Here is an 18,221-nt window from a genome sequence, read left to right on the forward strand (position 1 = left end):
TTGTTCCCCTAGGGCAGATCTGGGATTCAACTGCCCTAGTCCACCTTCTCCAAAAATGAAACAGGCACTGAAGACAACAAAAGAGAAATCAAATTGCCAGGCGCCTGCTTTGCAAGAATCAAGAATTGGATTCCACACACAATGGCCTTTCTGAAGCAAAGTTTGCTTTTCTGTCAGTAACTTGTCCAGAGAACCCTAATCCCAACAGTCTTTATGCCGGGGGTGGGTCTGCAGGTCCATCTTCCTTAGACTTCCAAAACTCCATTCTTCTGGGAGGCCAGAGGAAATTCTGAATAAGTTCATGCCGAAGAGAGAAAGGCGAGTCTTGGACTAGGGAGGGTAGGGAATAAGCACCCATCCCCTTCCTCATCCTTTCTTAGGGTTAGGAGCCTAAGTGGTCCCTGGATTAAAGCCTCCCACTCTTCCCGGTGTCTTCCCAACTGGCCTCACTGGGACAGTGGAGGTGAGGCTGTTGGTTTCCTTAGAGCAAGGCACAGCCGCTCCCTGTATTGGCTGGAGGCCTGTAGCATTCATTTTGACCAGTAGTGTTATTAGTGGGCAAAAATTATACATCATCTTTCCCACTAAACCAGGCTTTCTCAAACTTAGCTTCTTGGATGCTCTGAGAAACTGAACTTTTGTATGGCGACAACTTTGTGTGGTACGCTTGGTTTGTTTATTTATTTATTTATTTATTTATTTCAAGAGAGGGTTTCTCTGTAACTTTGGAGCCTGTCCTGGAACTTGCTCTGTAGACCAGGCTGGCCTCAAACTCACAGAGATCCGCCTGCCTCTGCCTCCCAAGTGCTGGGATTAAAGGCGTGTGCCGTCACCGCCAGGCGGCACACTTGGTTTCTATGCATTAGATGCAGGCTGCACCTTTCGTCATGGCCAACTTTCTCCAGACACTTGAGCCTGCGATCTTGCAGTCGATCAGAGGCGCTGGTATTTGCTCTTGAAACCGTGCCTCTTCCTTGCAAGGATGCCCTTCCCCCTTTTTCTCCCTCCCACCTCTGATTGGCTAAGCCATTTCCAGTTCTTTCCTCCAATGCTACCACTATGCGCATGTCCAATGTCCAGATGGGCGGTTTGCCCCATGATGGGGGGGGGGGGGAGGAAGGACTGTTTTGTTTACTTACAATGTACACCAAGTCAAAAGTCTACAAAAATATTTATTAATACTAAGAATAGCAAAAAGACATGAATTTTCCTAAATCATTTACCGTCTTTCCCTGGCAAAATAAATTAACACCGGTCCAAAGTCCCTATAATCTAGGCTAGTGCCACTAGAAACCCTAGAACTGTGAGATGCATCTGGCTAAATATGGCTATCAGGGAACCACCGGGCCGCACTACTCCCCACACCCCGAGGGACTTCCTGGGGGTAGGTATTTCCTTGGCAGCTGGACTGTTCTGTTCCAACACCACAGACCCTAAGTTTTCCCAGGGTTCTTTGCTCACTCCCTAGGAAAGGGAGCAACCCCCCATTTAAAGGGGCATACATAAACAACCGTCTAAAGAAACCAAGCTGATGACTGACACTGGCTCAGAGTTCAACATTTCCTTCCTGACAAACCTCAGGACCAGAGCTCTCCAACCAAGACTGGAATTTGGAGTATATCCAAGAAGGGGCATTGTTTTTGGTACCAAAGATTATTATTTTTTTAAACCAATACTCCCAAGGAAGACAGGCTGGCCACTTTTCCTACCAGGTACAGAAGCAGACAAAAAGGTGTCTGTATTCTTGACACTAGGGAAACTGAGGAGGGCTGCCAGAAGTTCAAGGACAACCTGGGCAGGAAGAGACCCTGTCTTGAAAGGACTAAGACAGAATTAAAACATCAATTTGGCATGAAAATGTGGCACAGAACATCTGGGACCCTTAGAATCTTGTAAGATATGGGACTCACGCTAGCTATACACACACACACACACACACACACACACACAAGGGGCAAGGTAGCAGCAAATAAAAAACCATTAAAAAGCAACTACTTTTATTTATTGGTAAACACGAGAACTCCACCCGGAGCATGTGGTGTGCCTCTCCAGCGGGTTCTCATGTGGGCACACTACACACACATGCTTTGTAACAGTCGACCACTGGGGTCACAAGCACCAAGGAAAACACCACAAGAAGGCAAAGCGGCTGGGAGGAGGGTATTTGTAGATTTCACCTTTGGGACTGAAATAGCTGGTAAAAATAAAAGGCACCTAATCGGGGTTTGGAGACCTGGCAGCAGGGAACAAAGTCAGTCAAACTAGATCCCAGTCACGGTCACTTCTCCAACAGCTCATGGAACCCCCAAAAGATATGGAGGTGCCTTTAAGGCAGTGTGTGGTACAAAAGAAGCTGCAAACCTTGGATGAGGAAGCAGAGGACCCTGGCTGAAGACAGGGAGAGAGGCCAATGGCCCAGCAGGCAACTCTTCCCCCCCTGCTACATGCTTCCTGGCCCTGGAGTCTTTCCAGCGACAGCTCTTGCTGGCAGTAGCATGGTCCCTTGGTGCTGGATCCAGAGGCTGCATATCGTGAGCCTCTTTCAGGAGCCATGGATATGGGTCTGTTCCAAAAGGCACAGTGTTGAGGTCAGTTTGGTCGCATAAAGACCATCTCTTATTTGGTGTGTGTGGGGTGAACTACTGGGGGGGGGGGTACTTTGAAAGTGTGGCAGGTTCCAGACACCACAGCCCACTGTCTCGGCTGGTTCTGGAAGGGGACATTTCCCTTCAAGGCAACAGGAATGAAGAGACCACACCTGCCGGCTGACCAGTCAATGGCAGAAGCAGAAACAAGGGTTTCACACCACCCCCACTTTTTGGCATCACAGACTCACTGACCAGATTGTCATGGCCACAAGGTGATATTCCAGGACAGAGGTCCTGACATTGGCCAGCAATCTGACAAGGTAGTTTTAAGACAGCTACCTGGGAAGGGGGACAGGGAGAAGGCATCTAGAAAGGGGCTCAGAACTGGAGGAAGGGGGAGGAATCAGGACCCCCCTGCCAGGTGGGCTGTCAAACTGTCCCACCACATAAATGGCACAGGGATATTGCTTCTCAGCTAGGAAGAAAACACAAGCTCCCGAAAGTGGGAGAGGATTGTCAGGGAAAATGGTACCCAAGAATGGCCCATTCAGTAGGCAGGGCTTTGCACCAGACTCAACTACAAAAAAACCTGCCCGACAGTCTAAGAGACACCAGTCTAGCCAGGCAGCGGGGTGGCAAGCCTGCGGGCGCACCTGCATTCCTGCACTGCAGCTACTAGGGGGCCTTACCTGGCCCTAGCAATCAAACTAGAGGGGAAGATCGCCTGCCCAGGACTCCAAACTGCTACTTCAGCCTCCTCTGGGTTGCAGCCCAGAGGAGTGCACTCTAGTGGGCCTAAGCAGGGGTGCAGGTCTGGACCCAGAGCAGAACAGGGTCACTTCTCACTGGGGCTGGGGCCTGCCTGCAGGAAGGCAGCCGCACTGGACTCCTCTCTTCCCAAACCCAGTAGCACGGAGATACATCTGGGTGCTGGGATGAGGCCTTTCAAACCCTGGCTGGACTTTGGGGCCACAGCTGTGGTCAGGAACGACCCCGCATCAGGGACAGAAACTCTGAAGAGTCACACAGGGTTCTGTAGACTTCTGCAGGGTCCCTGAATCAAATCTCACAACGATCATCCTTTTATGATGAGGTCAGTGTCTCATCTGCCAAAAACAGAATCCCCACTTCACCACAAAGGCCCCGTCACTGTTGGGCTTGGGAGAAGGTCCAGCCTGCCCTGTCTCTTCCTCCACAGGGCTGGGGAGAAGGCTGTATCAGAAGGCCCTCCCCAGGCCCACCTGAAAGTAGTTGGGCTAATAAGGTGGGGGAGGGTCTCACTAGGCCAAGGAGGGATATGTATTGATGAGGCCTTGTTCAAGCAGACAGTCTTGAGCCAGTGGCCAACCAGATTTCCTGAGGCAACAGGACAGAGCAGAACGGAGGCCCAGAGAGGTAGGATCATCAGAGAAACGAGTTCCCAGCCCGAAGTCTCAAGACAGGGCAGAGCAGGCCCCCAGGTCAGACATCAAAGCAAAACCAGAGACCGGAAGGTGGGTCGGACCTGGGCGACGGTCTCAGTAAGGCCTCAAGTTGAAGAACCCCACGCTGGTGGGGGATTCCTTCACTGTGACAGTGATGAGGTTGGCCGTGACATCTGTGACAAAGACGTGCTCGATGAGACTGCGGGCAGGTTTCCAGTCCTGGTTGGTCTGGATGGATACCGACAGGTTCTGCCCGGCACTGGGGAGCGAGGAGGAATCAGGGTCTGAGTCTGAGCTACTGTTCTCCTCTCCCGTGCTCATCTCGGACAGCGCAGGGGCCTTGCGGCCTTCTCCCGCAGCCGCGTGGCCCTCCTGTCCACCGGAGGCGGCGACACACTTAACACTGTCCCTCTTGACAGAAGGGGTGGGCAGAGCTGTAGCCTTGGAGGCCAGTTTTTCGCCTTTGCTGGTGTCTGTGGGTATGCCGGTCATGTTTATCCCTGTGGGGCCGCCCCCAGGACCTTTCCCTGTGGCTGGGTTGGTGGCTGGAATGGCCTTGGTGGCTGTGGTGTGGCGGGAGAGCAGGCCCATACCAGGCACACCGTTCTTGACGCTCTGTAAGTCCAGGACCTGCAGGCTCAGTTCCTGAGTGGGGGCCAGCTGGGAACCTGGGCCCCCTGAACTGCCCCCTTTCTGCTGCTCTGCAGCCCCACTGCCAGGGGCCTTCAGGACCTTGCTTCCTGGAGGACCCACCCCCAGCTCCCCTTTCTGCGTCCTCACTTTCAGGTCCAGCCCGAGGCTGCACTTGTTGGCGGCCTGGGCCTTGAGTGCCAATCGGCTTGCGGTCTGAGCCTGACTCTGGCTCATGCGGTTCATGTAGTGTACAATAGAGCTCTGCCAGCTGATGCCACCACGGTTGGGGCTTCCGGTCATGCCTTTCATGAGACTGGCCAGGTTCTCTGGGGTCGCCATGGTGCTGGAGCCACTGCAGGCCTCTTTGGTGTGGGCTTTCAGGGCTGCCAGGCCTGCCACAGGAGCACTAAGTGGAGGGGGCAGCTTGCTGGCTGAGGTCCCCAGGTCCTTCCTGGTGGTCTTCAGCACCTTGGCCAAGCTTACGGGTCTCCGAGCCGCTTTCTGTTCTGGGGGCAGGGGCTTGCGTCCCCTTTTCTTGCGAATGGGATCTTTGAGCTCTGGCTTGGCCACCAGGATCTGGGCTTTCTTCTGAGGCACGGGGTGGGTCTCACGGCCCCGGGGACCCCTCTTGGAGTCCAGATCGCTGTCATCTTCGTCTTCATCCGAAGAAGAGGAGGACGACGTGGAGGAGGACGAAGAGCTGCTGGACTTGGACTTGGAGGGAGCATCTGGCTCCTGAAAAGACAAATGGGTGCGATTCAAATCTGTCTGGGTAGCACCAGGTGTCCTGCAGCCATGGTACCAGGGTCCTCCAGGCCCCAGCAGGCAGGGAGGAGTGACCACACTTGTCGGGGCTGATCCCATCAAACCCTGGGGCCCTAGGCTTCCCTAGCAGACCCCCTCCCTCAGCTTCATCAACCCACAGAAATGTCTTCTCAGTCACAGGCCCCCTCTGGCTGACATCTTTCTGCTAGAAGGAAAGATGGTGGTGTCAGGCTAGACTCACACTTCTACTTTGGCCACAGGAAGTGAAGCCCTGTGGAATGAAGTCTGAGTAACAGACAAAAGCACGCTCGAGCCTATAGACAGAAGCCCCTTCCCTGTCAGACAAAAGCATGCTCGAGCCTATGAATGGAAGCCCCTTCCCTGTCCTGCTCTGCTCCTGAACTGTCACGGGGCGGGGGAGGGCAAGAGGGAGGATGCCAAGTATGTGGAAGGCATCTGTCTATCATCATAGCAAGGAGAATCAACAGGACATTTTGAGACGGGCTTAGCATAGAATAGCATCACTGCTTTTGCCCCTATTCCCCCGCCTGTCTGTCGACCCTGCATGGCCTGGTACCCTGGATGTGCCTGGCTTGTCCATAATTCCTACACAAACCCGAGCACTTACTGCACAGAGGTTTCCCCGGTGGAGCGTTTCCAAAGCGAGAGGGTGTTGGGCACCTCTACCAAGTCTGCTGTTACTATCCGGGAGGACAGACTACAGAATGGACTTGGGCTGAGACAGGAAGCACCTACGGAGGCCCTGGGATGGGAGGAACATGCACTCTGCTGCCTGCTGGTGCCATCCACCGGCAGAGGCCCGAAGGGGCAACAGGAAAGAGGCCTGCCTACCTCGACAGCTCCCCTGAAGAACCTCTACCCAAACAGGCATGGGTGGGTAAGGAGTGCAAAGCCCTTGGCCACTCACCTTGAGCTTAGAGCGCCGGCTGCAGGACGACATGACTGTGTGCTTCCTTGGCCTGCCCCTGGGCCTCTTGCCTCTCTTCCGGTTCTGTACCTCCTTCTCATGTTCCCTGGAGACATAGCACCAATCAGCTTTGAGAAGCTCTGCTTGCAAACCTTGGCTCCAACCTCCACCCTCAGCTCCCGAGGGATTCCTGCAGCTCCAGTTAGCAGGAGCTTATTGTCAGTTTTGCAGCAAACTCCTATTGGAAAGCCGCAGCAGAGGTCCAGACCCTGGCTCAGAGGTGCTGGTCCCTACTATCTTTGCAGGCAATCCATTTCACTCATGTTTGGCTAAAACGGAGCTGAGGACAGGAGAACAGAGCTAAAGCCGCCTTTGGGGCTACCTGTCTAATGTGTCCATTCCCAAGAAGACTGCCCTCCAGTATGTCCCCTCTATGACCTGCTAGCCCAGGAGCTGAGGGCTCCAGTGTGGCTAACACTAGCTTGTCAGGCTTCTCGAAGCCAATTCGCTCACTTATATCACCCCGTTCCTGCATCCCTCACACACCTCCAGCATTCTGCGAGGAAGTTATCAAGCTCCCTGTCAACCTGGCCTCAGAGTCTGTACCCCTGCAACCCAGGGCTAAGGCTGCGAAGTCACGGAAGCTCAGATTTCAGGCTATCCCACTGAGTATATCGGAAAAGACCCCTGGTGACAAAGACCCCTGTGACATGGCTCGGCAGGTAAGGCACGCGCTGCTAAGCCTGACAACCTGACTTTGATCCCCAGAAACCACACGGTGAAAAGAGACACAGTGGGCTGGAGAGATGGCTCAGTGGATCCAGAAGACCTGGGTTCAATCCCCGGCATCCACATGACAGCTCACAGCTGTCTATAACTCCAGCTCCCGGGGATCTGACACCCTCACACAGACAGACATGCAAGCAACACAGTGACGCACATAAAATAGGAATAAATAGATCATTAAAAATGTTTTAAAAAACTGAGAACAACTCAGGCCTATGGCACATGCCTGCCCCCCTTCCCCCAAGCAAACAGACACATGCAAAATAAAATAGCCAAGCACCACCTCCTTGGAGTCCTGGAAAGTGACCTCACATAGAACAGACCTTCAGGAAAACCCCCAGGCTAACCTTCACCGCGAGTTCAAGGGGCATCTCCAGGCCCTGCTGGCAGACCACCACCTAGCTATCCTCTTTGTGACTCTGACCTCCTTACACACAGTGGTTCCTCCCTGACCATGAAGTTAACCACCAGAGGGATGTGTCTGAATGCAGGGAGAGACAGAACACGCACCATCCTGATTTTCTGTCCCATGTTGTAAAAGAGCCTATTCCCATGATGGCATTTTTGAATCCACGTGAAAGAGGTCCCTGCCTCAGGACGACGCCTTTGAGACAGGCTCTTGTTTCACTGGTCAAGCTGGCTTCCCATCTGCTCCAGTGGTCCCCCCACCTCAGCTTCTCTATCAGCAGGGGCTGCAGATGTGTGCAGTAACACCTGGCCCAAGGATGCCATCCCTCCAGGGCTCAGAGGATCAAGCTATAAATTTAAAGGAAGGCACTGACACTGCTACCCCTTTCTAAGTTCCCGTAAGCGCAAGCACTCACTCATCCTGCCAAAACCTACCCCCTCCCCACCCTTTTTGCAAAATGTCCTGTAACAGTGAGAAACACAGGCTGGGCTCCCAGATAACAAGCTGGCTAGATTGACCCCAGCTGGAGAAGCTTTTACGCAAACCATTCATCTGCCTCTACTGACAGAGCCAGCTTCTGCAGCAGGAAGGTGTCTCTGCTGCCACCCACATGGTGCTGTGTTCCTGAACCTCAGCACTCAGATGATGGTGACCATAACACACCCTTCCCGACGCCATCCCACCCAACCCTCTGTCTCCCACCTAAGAGCTGAAGTGTCAACTATAACTACGAAGCAGATCCTAGAGAAGCCTTGCACTGCTTCAGGGCTTGAGCAAAACATCACACACATCTCTCTGAACTGTGGGTTTCAGGCCCCTCTGGGCCCTCTCCTGCGCCACAACCCATCCTGGTGGGGACAGAGGGACAGGCCTACTTTTTACAGCAAGCTTGCAAACCCAATTGCTATCAGCACTGATGTTACTCCACAGAAAGGGCCAAGAGAAACTGGAGTCTGCACAAAGGTTCATCTTGGAAGTCCCGGCTGTCTGCGGGGGGCCTTTAAGTGCTCTGCCTCTGTAGCCGCTCAAGTAGCACAGGCTACTTATGGGGCCTCATGCCACAGCCCCCCGGCCACCATGTCACCAGTCAATTAATTCCACCCAACTCTCCCTTCCCCCAGAGAGCTGTTAAAGTTCTCACTTCTTCTGGAAGGCTAGCAGCAGCCTTGGGTCCAAGATGTTCTCTTCTGGCTCCCAGCTGTTGTGTCTGGAAAAGCAAAGACCAGGGCTGGTGAGCAGCATCCAACTGGGCTGCAGGGACAGCTCCCACAGTCCTGCTGGGGGCAAGGGGGCACCAAGCCCAGGCAGTCCTCTGAGGTCCCAGAAGCCCTTGAAGTTAGTTAGCATCATGGCCTCAAACCCACAGGCAAACTGCCACCTCAAGCCCCAAGTCCCAGCAGGCCACAAGGGGACTCAACAGTCAGCGCCTGGGAAGAAAACAAACCCAACAAAGAGCAAAGCTGCTGAGGGAATCCCCCGAGCCTGGCCCTGAGCCAGAGAGGGAAGGGAAGACAGGTAGGGGAGGGGGAGCTGGGGAAGCAGACAGAACAATGTGGCGGACACCACGGAGAGCACGGGCAGAGCAATGGGGGTTTGAGGGGGGCATCGGGAGGGGATGGGGTCCAGGAAGGAAGGTTGCGGGGCAGCTGTAGAAGAAGCCCCTTCCGGGGAAGGCCGAGTCCCTCCCTTCATTAAGAAGAAAGCAAGCGCGCAGAGGGGAGCGAGGAAGGGGGGCTCCTACCAGTAGGAATCTCAGGTTACAGCGGGGTAACTTGGGCAAGGGGAGGGGGCCGTGTCCCGCGCCTGCCACGGCCGGCTCCAGGGCGGGGGCGCATGCAACAAATGGGCGCCAGAAGCGCGCGGCGCGGAGGAGGAGGGCCGGGCCCGAGGGAGCCGGGGCTGGAGGCCTCCCTGCCCGCTCCCCGTGGGCTCGTAAACAAAGGGCATCGCTGTCGGCCGGCGTCCTCGGGTCTCGAGCCACAGAACTTCCCGCCCGGACCCGAGAGGAGAGGGTCCCCGAGTTGTTCCCACCCAGGCCGGGAGGCGCACGCGGGAAGGCGGACGCGCACCGAGGACTCACTTAGAGGACCAGCCGCGCCACTTGACCAGGTACTCCAGCTTGCCCTGCGGGGAGAGAAGAGCGGGCGGTGAGCCGCGCAGAGCGCCGGGTGCGCGCGGGGGACGGGCGGGGACGCACGCACCTTGCGGAGCCGCTTGCTTAGAATGCACTCAGCGGCGAAGACCTGCTCACCCACGCTGCTCAGCTCCTCCATGCCGCCGCCCGCCGCGGCCCGCGCCCCGCAGACCCCGGCCCACAGTCGCACACAAAGCGCCGCCCCCGCCGCGCCCCGCCCCGCGCACGCGCGTCGCAGTCGCCCGCGCTGCGCTCCCGGAGCTACCCGGCCAATAGGCGCGCGGGGCGGGGCGCGCATTGTTCGCGGTGGCGGCGGCGAGGAGCGGTCCGTGGGGTTGGGCGCTCTCTGCGTGGCGTGGAGAGGCTGCGTGTTTCGAGGACCCTGGGGTCTAACTGCCCCAGATCACACGTCCTCGCGGGAAGCCATTGTTTGGGTTGAGAGCGGCGAAGCGGGGAGCACGCGGCGCTTCCTGCCCCCACCAGCGAGGGACGCTGCTCTCCACCAGTCCTCTATAAGTGCACCCCGAAACTACAGGATCTGGGGTGGAAGAAAAATACAGGGTTGGGGTGGGGAACACCGAAAAGCGATTGTTGTTCTCTTCAAGGCTATAGAGGGAAAAAAAACAGGTCCCTGGAAGACTGAACAAGTTCTTAATAAAGAGTTGCAAAAATGGGACCCCTAACCCTCGATTTTTAATGTGTGCGTGGGGACACAACCAACTTGCTCTTTTTCTTAGTTTATTTCACTATTTTGGTGACGTCGACGTGGGCTGTAGGGGACGGTGTGCAGACCTGGGTGTGACCTCGGATTCTGTCACAACTCGCTAGGCTCCGACAGAAAAGTTCTTTGGATCAATTTCCAGTGGTAGAAGTTGGGGTGGCCCGGGTCCTTCCAGGTCGCCCTTTTATTTTCTCACTCAGACATGAATTCCGTTGAGTAGCCTTCTTTGTAAGTTTTGAAGCAAGTCTTGACGAAGGAGGCGTTCTCTCAATAAAGTAGACTCCATTGAAAAATCCACTTTCTGGTTTTGCCTCTTTCTTGGACACAGCTGCAAATCCAGTCTCGTTTTTTTTGTAGGAACTTCTTTCCACGTAATGGGGAACTTATTTGCGGAGGAGAAACATTTGTTTTGGTTGTAATAGCTTTCTGCCCTAAGAAGAAACATCGGGGAACCACGCTGGGATTTAGGGGTGTTCTTCAGTTTAGGTGTTGGGTTAAACCAGCCACCTTCACTCAAGGCTTTGGAGAGATCTCTCAACTGTTTACAGAGGGGGCAGGGAAAGGACATTTTCCTGGAGAGCGCAATGATTGCTCATTTAGGGGCTTCCGTGCAGTAGTGGGTGAACCAAACATGAAGAAAGCCGCTGCAGTCTCGCAGCCAGCTCTTTTTGTCTGTGTTCAGATCATCTGGGCAGTAAATGGTAGAGCGGGTACAAAGGTGTGTTTATTGTAATCCTATAAATGGCTGGATCCATTTCAGTTGCTGTTTGTGCTTCAGGATTCCAGGGGAATGTAACATTTACTGTTACAATTTTCCCACTTTCCTTTTTTGGAACCAACACAATTGCTTATTTTTTAAGAACAACAACAACAACAAAAAAAAACTTAAAAAAAATACAACTCTCTCCCTCTCTTTTTGTCTGCTAAAAAGTAGCCAAGAGTCTGATATGAACACACTGGGAAAAAGTTCCCTTCCCTGAAGTATGTCTGTCACACACCCTATCTATTCAACCTTGGACACCCAGTTGGAGTAGTTAAGATAATTAATTTGGAGAAACAAATACCACAGACTTGACTGGAATGCAGCCATGAGATCGATGCAGCCTGTGTATGATTCAGGATTTGTGGCGTTTCTGACTCACAGCTTTGGCATTAGTAGAATGAGTTAGGATTGATTCTTTTCATTCATGTCATTAACAGCTACTCTGCATTTCCTACTGGATACGGAAGTGAGTCCTTAGCCACTGTCTGACAAGACTGGTGCAGGCTCTGGGCATGAGGATAGGCACTGGCGATCGCCTGACCCTGAAGGATTGAATTTCAAACTGTATTTCCTTTTACATCATTGACATTCAAATAGCCACTTGAGGCCGGTGGTCACTCCCAGGACACCGGGCCAGTGCACTAGAACATAAAGATGTGTGTTAAGGGAGTAGTAGCTCTGGACGTCAGCCCTGGACTCCCTGTGCAGACGGATAACCTCAGAACGTTTAAAGAATATGTAGAAATCCAAGCATGTTTTGGGAGTAAATGTCTTGCTACTCTCTGAGCAAACAATAGTGTGGACAAAGTCCTACTTCCTTGTTTGTTTACTTTTGTTTTCTGATGGTCGGGTAGATTGGACCCAGGGCCTTGAACATGCTAGGGCAAGCACTTGTCTGCTGAGCTGCATTCCAACGTCCTTTAGGCACGAGAGGTTGGAGTCTTGTTAAGAAAGAGTAAATGGCTTGGAGAGATGGCTCAGCAACTAAGAACATGCGCTGCTCTTAACTTGTACAGGTCCAAGATTTGCTTTCCAGTTCCCATTTCCGGCCGCTCACAGCACCTGTCACTCCAGTTCCAGGGGATCTTATGGCTTCTTGTGGCTTTCCAGGGCACCAGGCGAACATGGTACACATACATCCATGTAGGCAAACACTCAAACACATAATATGAAAACTTTAAAATAAAAAGGAAGTAGAGGCAGATGAAAAGGCCATTGCTTAGTTGTGCTTACTGGTCCTGCAGAGGAGCTGGAACTGTTCCCAGTACTTAATATGCTGTGGTTCACAATTGCCTCTACCTCCATTTCCATGGAATTTGATTCCCTCCTCTGCCCCCTGAGGGCACCTGCACACATGTGATGCACATAAACTCATGTACACACATAAATAAAAATAAATATTTTCAATCGGGGATGGTGGTGCACGCCTTTAATCCTAGCACCAAGAAGCAGAAGTAGGCAGGCCTCTGAGTTCCAGGCCAGTTTGGTCTACGGAGTGAGTTCCAGGACAACCCGGGCTACATGGAGAAACTCTGTCTCAAAAGATCAATCAAACAAAGAAAGAAAGAAATGTTTCAATTCCTTGCTTGTGGTTTGAGAATCAGAACTATTAGGGCAAGGAAATCAATCCAGAGTCAGTGGGGACACCGGAACTGATAGTATCCAGCCCTGTGCTTGGCAGTTACAATTAGATCCCCTTAGATACAATCTTACACAATAGCATCCCAGCTGCTTATTTTATGTTCAGCTTTGACACTGTAGTCCAAACGTCAGATCTTCCCCATGAGCTAAATTCAGGATCTACAATGCATCTCAATATCTAATGTATAACTGCTGCCATCTCTCTAGCTTCTCTCTGCATTTGCAAAACTGAGGTGTGGCTTACGGCTCACTGTGCCAAGTGATGTGGTTTCTGTATGTATAGTAGGTAAACATTGTCTACACCTCCTCACAGTGTTTATGTGTCAGTCAAAATAACCGGGGTTGGGATGCTTGCCCAAGTTCACAAGCCTTCAGTCTCTAGGCACACAATGCAAATATCGACACCCCCACTCCTGACCCTCCTTACCTCACCCAGCACTCTCTAGAAACAGCTTGCAGCTCTTACTGTTCGGGGACACTTCCCAGAACAGGTCATCTGTCTAAGACTTTAATTTGGAGATGAGAAAGAGGAATTCAAAATTGTTTTTAGGGCATCTCTGTGCCCTCAGTCTTGCCCCTGCTTTGTCTGCCCAATGGGGACTCAATACACTTTCTGAGTTGTACAGAGCTTGCTCACTGAAGCCTTCCAAGATGAGCTGTGTCCCCAGGAACAGCCTGTCTTCTGGTATCATATCTTCTTCCCCAGAATCTGCCCCCAGGTCTTCTAGACCATCTCAGTACCCTTAGAAACCTGCCTAGGTGGGAGGCACCCTAAATACTGGGGTCAGGAAGAGGTGGAGGCACACTGTAATAGAGGTGCAGAATGGAAGATGGGTGCCAGCTCTTTCTAGGGGGTCCCTGTTGCATGGGGGGGTTATCTCAAAGGTGTCATTTGTTAGCTTTGCCATCAGATTAGTTCCTGATCCCATTTTCATGCTCTTATAACAATGTTGGGATAAGCATTTTGTTGTTGTTGTTGTTGAGACAGGGTTTCTCTGTGAAACAGTCCTGGCTATCCTGGAACTCCCTCTGTAGGCCAGGCTGGCCTCGAACTCACAGAGATCCACCTGCTTCTGCCTCCCGAGTGCTGGGATTAAAGGTGTGCACCACCACTGCCTGGCAGCATCTTTATTCTTGCATGAACAATGTGCTTGCAGAATGGTGTCAGGGATGCTGGGTCAAAGGTCATGTGACTCATGTGACTTCCTTCCTTCCTTTCCTTTTCCTTTTTTTCTTTTCTTTTTTTGCTGATGGGGGTGGAACGTTCTGAACTCCCTCGGTGGCATTTGTTGTCCATCTGTCCCCCGTTTCAGCAGTTCCACCAGGCTGACTTTGGATTTGCTATGCAGCCAAGGATGATCTTGAAGTTCAGTTCCTCCACTTCTTTTTTTTTTTTTAATATTTATTTATTTATTATGTATACAATGTTCTGTCTGTATGCCTGCAGGCCAGAAGAGGGCGCCAGACCTCATTACAGATGGTTGTGAGCCACCATGTGGTTGCTGGGAATTGAACTCAGGACCTTTGGAAGAACAGGCAATGCTCTTAACCACTGAGCCATCTCTCCAGCCCCCAGTTCCTCCACTTCTGCCTGGGATTACTAGTGTGCAGCTCTGCCTGGGGTCCAGGGGGTTTCCGGATGTGATTGCTGCTTCGCTGGCAAGGTGGACTGACACACACTAACCACAAACATGTATGGGACTGACACACTAACCACGGCCTTGCACACCCCACCTCTGCTTTTACCTGAGACCTCTGCCTCAAGGACAACGGTTAGATTGAAAGATGATTCGGAGTGCAGCTTTTCAGTGTGAAAGGCTTTATTTTCACAATATTATGTTATTTTTAATCTCTTTTTGGTTTATTTATTTTATGTGTGTCGAGTGTTTTGCCTGCATGTATGTATATGTGCCACATGCATTCCTGGAGGTCAGAAGAGGGTGTCGGATCCCTGGAACTGGAGTGACAAATGCTCATGAGGCACCATGCGGATGCTGGGGGCCGAACCCAGGCCGATCTTAGCTGCTGAGCCAACTCTCCAGCTTGTCTCAAATTTAAAATTAACTTATGAAGGTTTCCAATCTAGGGCTAAAGAAAGCCTTTACATAAGAACAAATAAGTAGTCTGGGGATTCATGGTGGTGCCCCAGTGTTCAGACCATGGGCGTGCTAACTGTCCTTGCTCTATGCTGGAGGTGGTCTCAAACATCTCCCTTCCTTCTTTCCTTCGTTTCTTGCTTCCTTCCTTGAATTACGATCTCACTATGTAGCTCTGGCTGCTTTTGGAACATGCTATGTAGGTCAGCCTGGTCTCAAACTCAGAAATCGACCTGCCTCTGCCTCCCAAGTGCTGAGATTAAAGGCATGTGCCACCATACCCAGCATTGGTTTGAGAATGGTGGATTTGAGAGTGGGATTGTAGGTGTCGTTTGGAATCATATGTGTTCTATCTCTTCCCTTCATCAATTGGATTACTTCTTGCTGGTGAGACTCCAAACACAGACATTTCCTTTAGACTACACACACACACACATACACGCACGCATGCACACACACACGCATGCACACACAAAAGCAGAGACTTTTAATCCAGCTGTTGTTGGTGGGTAAGTGTGGAGATAAGCAGGAAGAATTCTAACTGAATTAAAATCCCTACTGCAATAAAAAGACCCCTTTGGGCTGTCGAGATGGCTCAATTCGTAAAGATACTGGCCTCGACAGAGACCTGACAACCCAAGTTCTGTTTCAGGACCCAGAAGGTGGAAGAAGGGAACTGATTGGGCAAAGGTTGACCTTTGATCTCCACATGTTGTGCATACGAGCAAGCACACACATGTGCACACAGATACAATAATAATAATAATAATAATAATACATAATAATAAATTAAATCAGTCACACGCATGCTTGACAACCTCCTGCCCAACTTGGATTCCTTCTCTGGGGTCAGCAAACGAGGTCCTCCAGGTTCCCTTCTGGGCCTTCACGTCCTGGCAGAAGCAGGCAGTACATTTTCTCAGGGTGACTCCCTGCTTCTTTCTTATCCACAGATGGTGGCTCACTGTGCGACATTCTCTTTCTTGTTTTCTGTTTTAGCAGCATGCAGAGGGGGCACTGGTCACCCAATGGATGCCCGACCTCAGTCCTTTGAAGCCTTGGGTGAAGGCTTTTATTCTGCATTGGATGTCTTATGGTTTCTTTCATAGGGTCTCACTTGCTGGAGGTGGAGCGTCCTCTAGGTCTAGCTCCTACTGCAGGGATAAACGGTACTGTCTGCACACAGCACTGGGGCGGGGGGAGGCCTGCAGCTGGGGCATCCGTGGCCACCGAGGAAGGGACAGCTTGATGGAAATGTCATTAGTGTCACTTGATGCTCTCCATGGCCCCAGCACCCTTGGCCTGCACAGCTTCCCTGGGCTCCATGTGCCTTTGGGCATAAATAATAGAAAATATAAGTACATACCTGGGACTGGCAAGGTGGTTCAGCAGGTCAAAGCCTTTGCTGCTGAGTCTGATGGCGCGTGTTCAAGCCCTGGTTTCACATGGTGGAAGGAGAGAGAAGAGAGAGAAGCAACTCACTTTCACAAGTTGTCTTCGGACCTCCAGGAATGCACCATGGCACATATATGCCCATATACATACATGCATACATATGCACACATACATTCGTATATCCCAGCACACACACACACATAACACCCAAATAAAATAAAGAAATAAAGGGCTGCAGAAGTGCCATAGTGTTAGGAGAGCTTGCAGCTCTGTTTAGTTTGGTTCCTAGCACCCACACTGGGTGGCTTGCAGCTGCCTGTAACTCCAGCTCTTCTCAACCCCCTTGGATACCGTCACTCAAGTGTACATATTTCCCCCACCATTCATACAGAATTAACAATAAGATAAAATGTTAAAAGGAATATAATAAGTATACAAAACCGGAGAGGAACTGAAGCAGTCTTGGGTTTGGCGCAGCTCGCAGTGACTTTGGGGTGTCCGTACCTTAGGAAGCTTGGGTTTGGCGCAGTTCGCAGTGACTTTGGGGTGTCTGTAGCTTAGGAAGCTTGGGTTTTATATGCTCCAACTTCCTGAGTAAGAGGAGCTGTCATGGGCATCAGTATTTTTGTTCCTTGGACTAGGACTAACTGCAGCCTTTGATCCCATGGCTTTTGGAGGCTTCCATGCTGGTGTGGTTCTCCAGATGGGGACATGTATGCTCCCAGCTACAGGATGCAGAGGGAGAAAGCATGAAGACCCTTCCAGGAGTCCGTGAGACCCACTCCTCATGCAGCCGTGTGAGCGCAGACTGCTCAGTGGGAGCTTGAAGGGATGGAGTGTAGGTGAGGAGGTAGGAGCTGGGGCAGGATGTGGATGCTGATAGCTGGGATCTGTGTTGGCATGGCTGGGCACAGCCCCGTCTGGTCGTCATCCTGACGGTTTCTCCTGCTCTGCATTGCCCGCTAATGTGGGTCATGGATTCATCTTGTATGGAGGTGGCCACAGGCTTAGCAAGCCCCCTGCGGAAGTGTGAACAGTATATGTTCTGTCACAATCCCAGCAAGATGACAAGGGCAGGGATTGCCACACTGAGTATATAATGGGATACTGGGTCCCTGTCTGCTGGGGTCGGTGTATACCAGGGACAGACAGAATGGACCAGTGATGGCATAAGTAAGGTTTTGTTGTTTTTTCTTTTTTGACACAGGGTTTCTCTGCATAGCTTTGTTATCTGTCCTGGAACTAGCTCTTGAAGGTCAGGCTGGCCTCGAACTCAGAGATCTGCCTGCCTCTGCCTCTCGAGTGCTGGGATTAAAGGCGTGCACAACCACCACTCGGCCCTATTTTCAGTTTAAAATCCTTATAGTAAAACCTAAATATTTTTATTACTGCGACATGACATGAATTGCTGGCTGGCTCCCCCAAGAGGATCATCTAAAATGCGGTTCTGCCCTGGCGCACACAGCTGCTCTTCTGGCTGGGATAGCTACCTCAGACCTCTCCAGCATGCACAGTCCCAAGTTTTTCAGTTTATTTAATCTAACTTGTATATTATTCTTCAATTCTCCGTGGTTTAAAACCCATCCTATCAGGGCTTGAATCTCCCAGGCAGGAGATGTTGGCATCTCCTTAATTCCCCATACTTGGCATAGAACTGAGAGCCCAAGCTAGGCCAATAAAAACCTGTGGTTTGTAGATCAACACGGGATGGTTTCATCCCAGGACAGAGTGTGCTTGTGATCTGAAGCCCTCCAGTCCTCAGCGAGATTAAAAATCAGTTTAGAGGACCCGGGTAAAGGTTAGCAGATGCTCACAAACTCTGGGTGGGGATGTAAGTGGCTTCAGGGTTTTGGGGACGTGATTTGCTGATGGGCTTCCAGGTCCTTGAAACGACTCGTGCCTGTTTACTGGGCACCTTCACACGTGAGGATCTCGTAA

General features: G+C 51.7%; 1 protein-coding gene across 2 annotated transcripts; it reads right to left on the minus strand.

The window, feature by feature from the left end:
* Positions 1 to 2,013: 2,013 nt before the first annotated feature.
* On the minus strand, positions 2,014 to 9,870 carry Cbx2 (chromobox 2). Of its 2 annotated transcripts, XM_041635897.1 has the most exons (5): positions 9,735 to 9,870; positions 9,614 to 9,657; positions 8,675 to 8,740; positions 6,339 to 6,444; positions 2,014 to 5,380 (listed from the first exon to the last, which is right to left on the minus strand). In XM_041635897.1, exons 1-5 carry the CDS (start codon positions 9,804 to 9,806, stop codon positions 4,106 to 4,108), a joined length of 1,563 nt encoding a protein of 520 aa, XP_041491831.1. In that variant the 5' UTR covers positions 9,807 to 9,870; the 3' UTR covers positions 2,014 to 4,105. The 2 variants fall into 2 exon arrangements, with proteins under 2 accessions (XP_041491831.1, XP_041491832.1); XM_041635898.1 differs by lacking the exon at positions 9,614 to 9,657 and having other exon boundaries at positions 9,735 to 9,788.
* Between the last annotated feature and the right edge of the window lie 8,351 nt (positions 9,871 to 18,221).

The sequence above is a fragment of the Microtus oregoni genome, unplaced genomic scaffold (assembly GCF_018167655.1).
Source record: "Microtus oregoni isolate MIOR12 unplaced genomic scaffold, Mior012 000048F_ref0000485, whole genome shotgun sequence".
Classification (NCBI taxonomy): Eukaryota; Metazoa; Chordata; class Mammalia; order Rodentia; family Cricetidae; genus Microtus; species Microtus oregoni.

What these genes read in the sequence shown, in the direction of transcription:
- Cbx2 (XM_041635897.1), bottom strand. Translation starts at nt 9,806, where the DNA reads ATGGAGGAGCTGAGCAGCGTGGGTGAGCAGGTCTTCGCCGCTGAGTGC. An exon ending in TGGCGCGGCTGGTCCTCTAA is followed by an intron (nt 8,741 to 9,613) that starts GTGAGTCCTCGG and finishes TTGCTTTTCCAG; the next exon opens with ACACAACAGCTGGGAGCCAG. An exon ending in CTGCTAGCCTTCCAGAAGAA is followed by an intron (nt 6,445 to 8,674) that starts GTGAGAACTTTA and finishes CTATGTCTCCAG; the next exon opens with GGAACATGAGAAGGAGGTAC.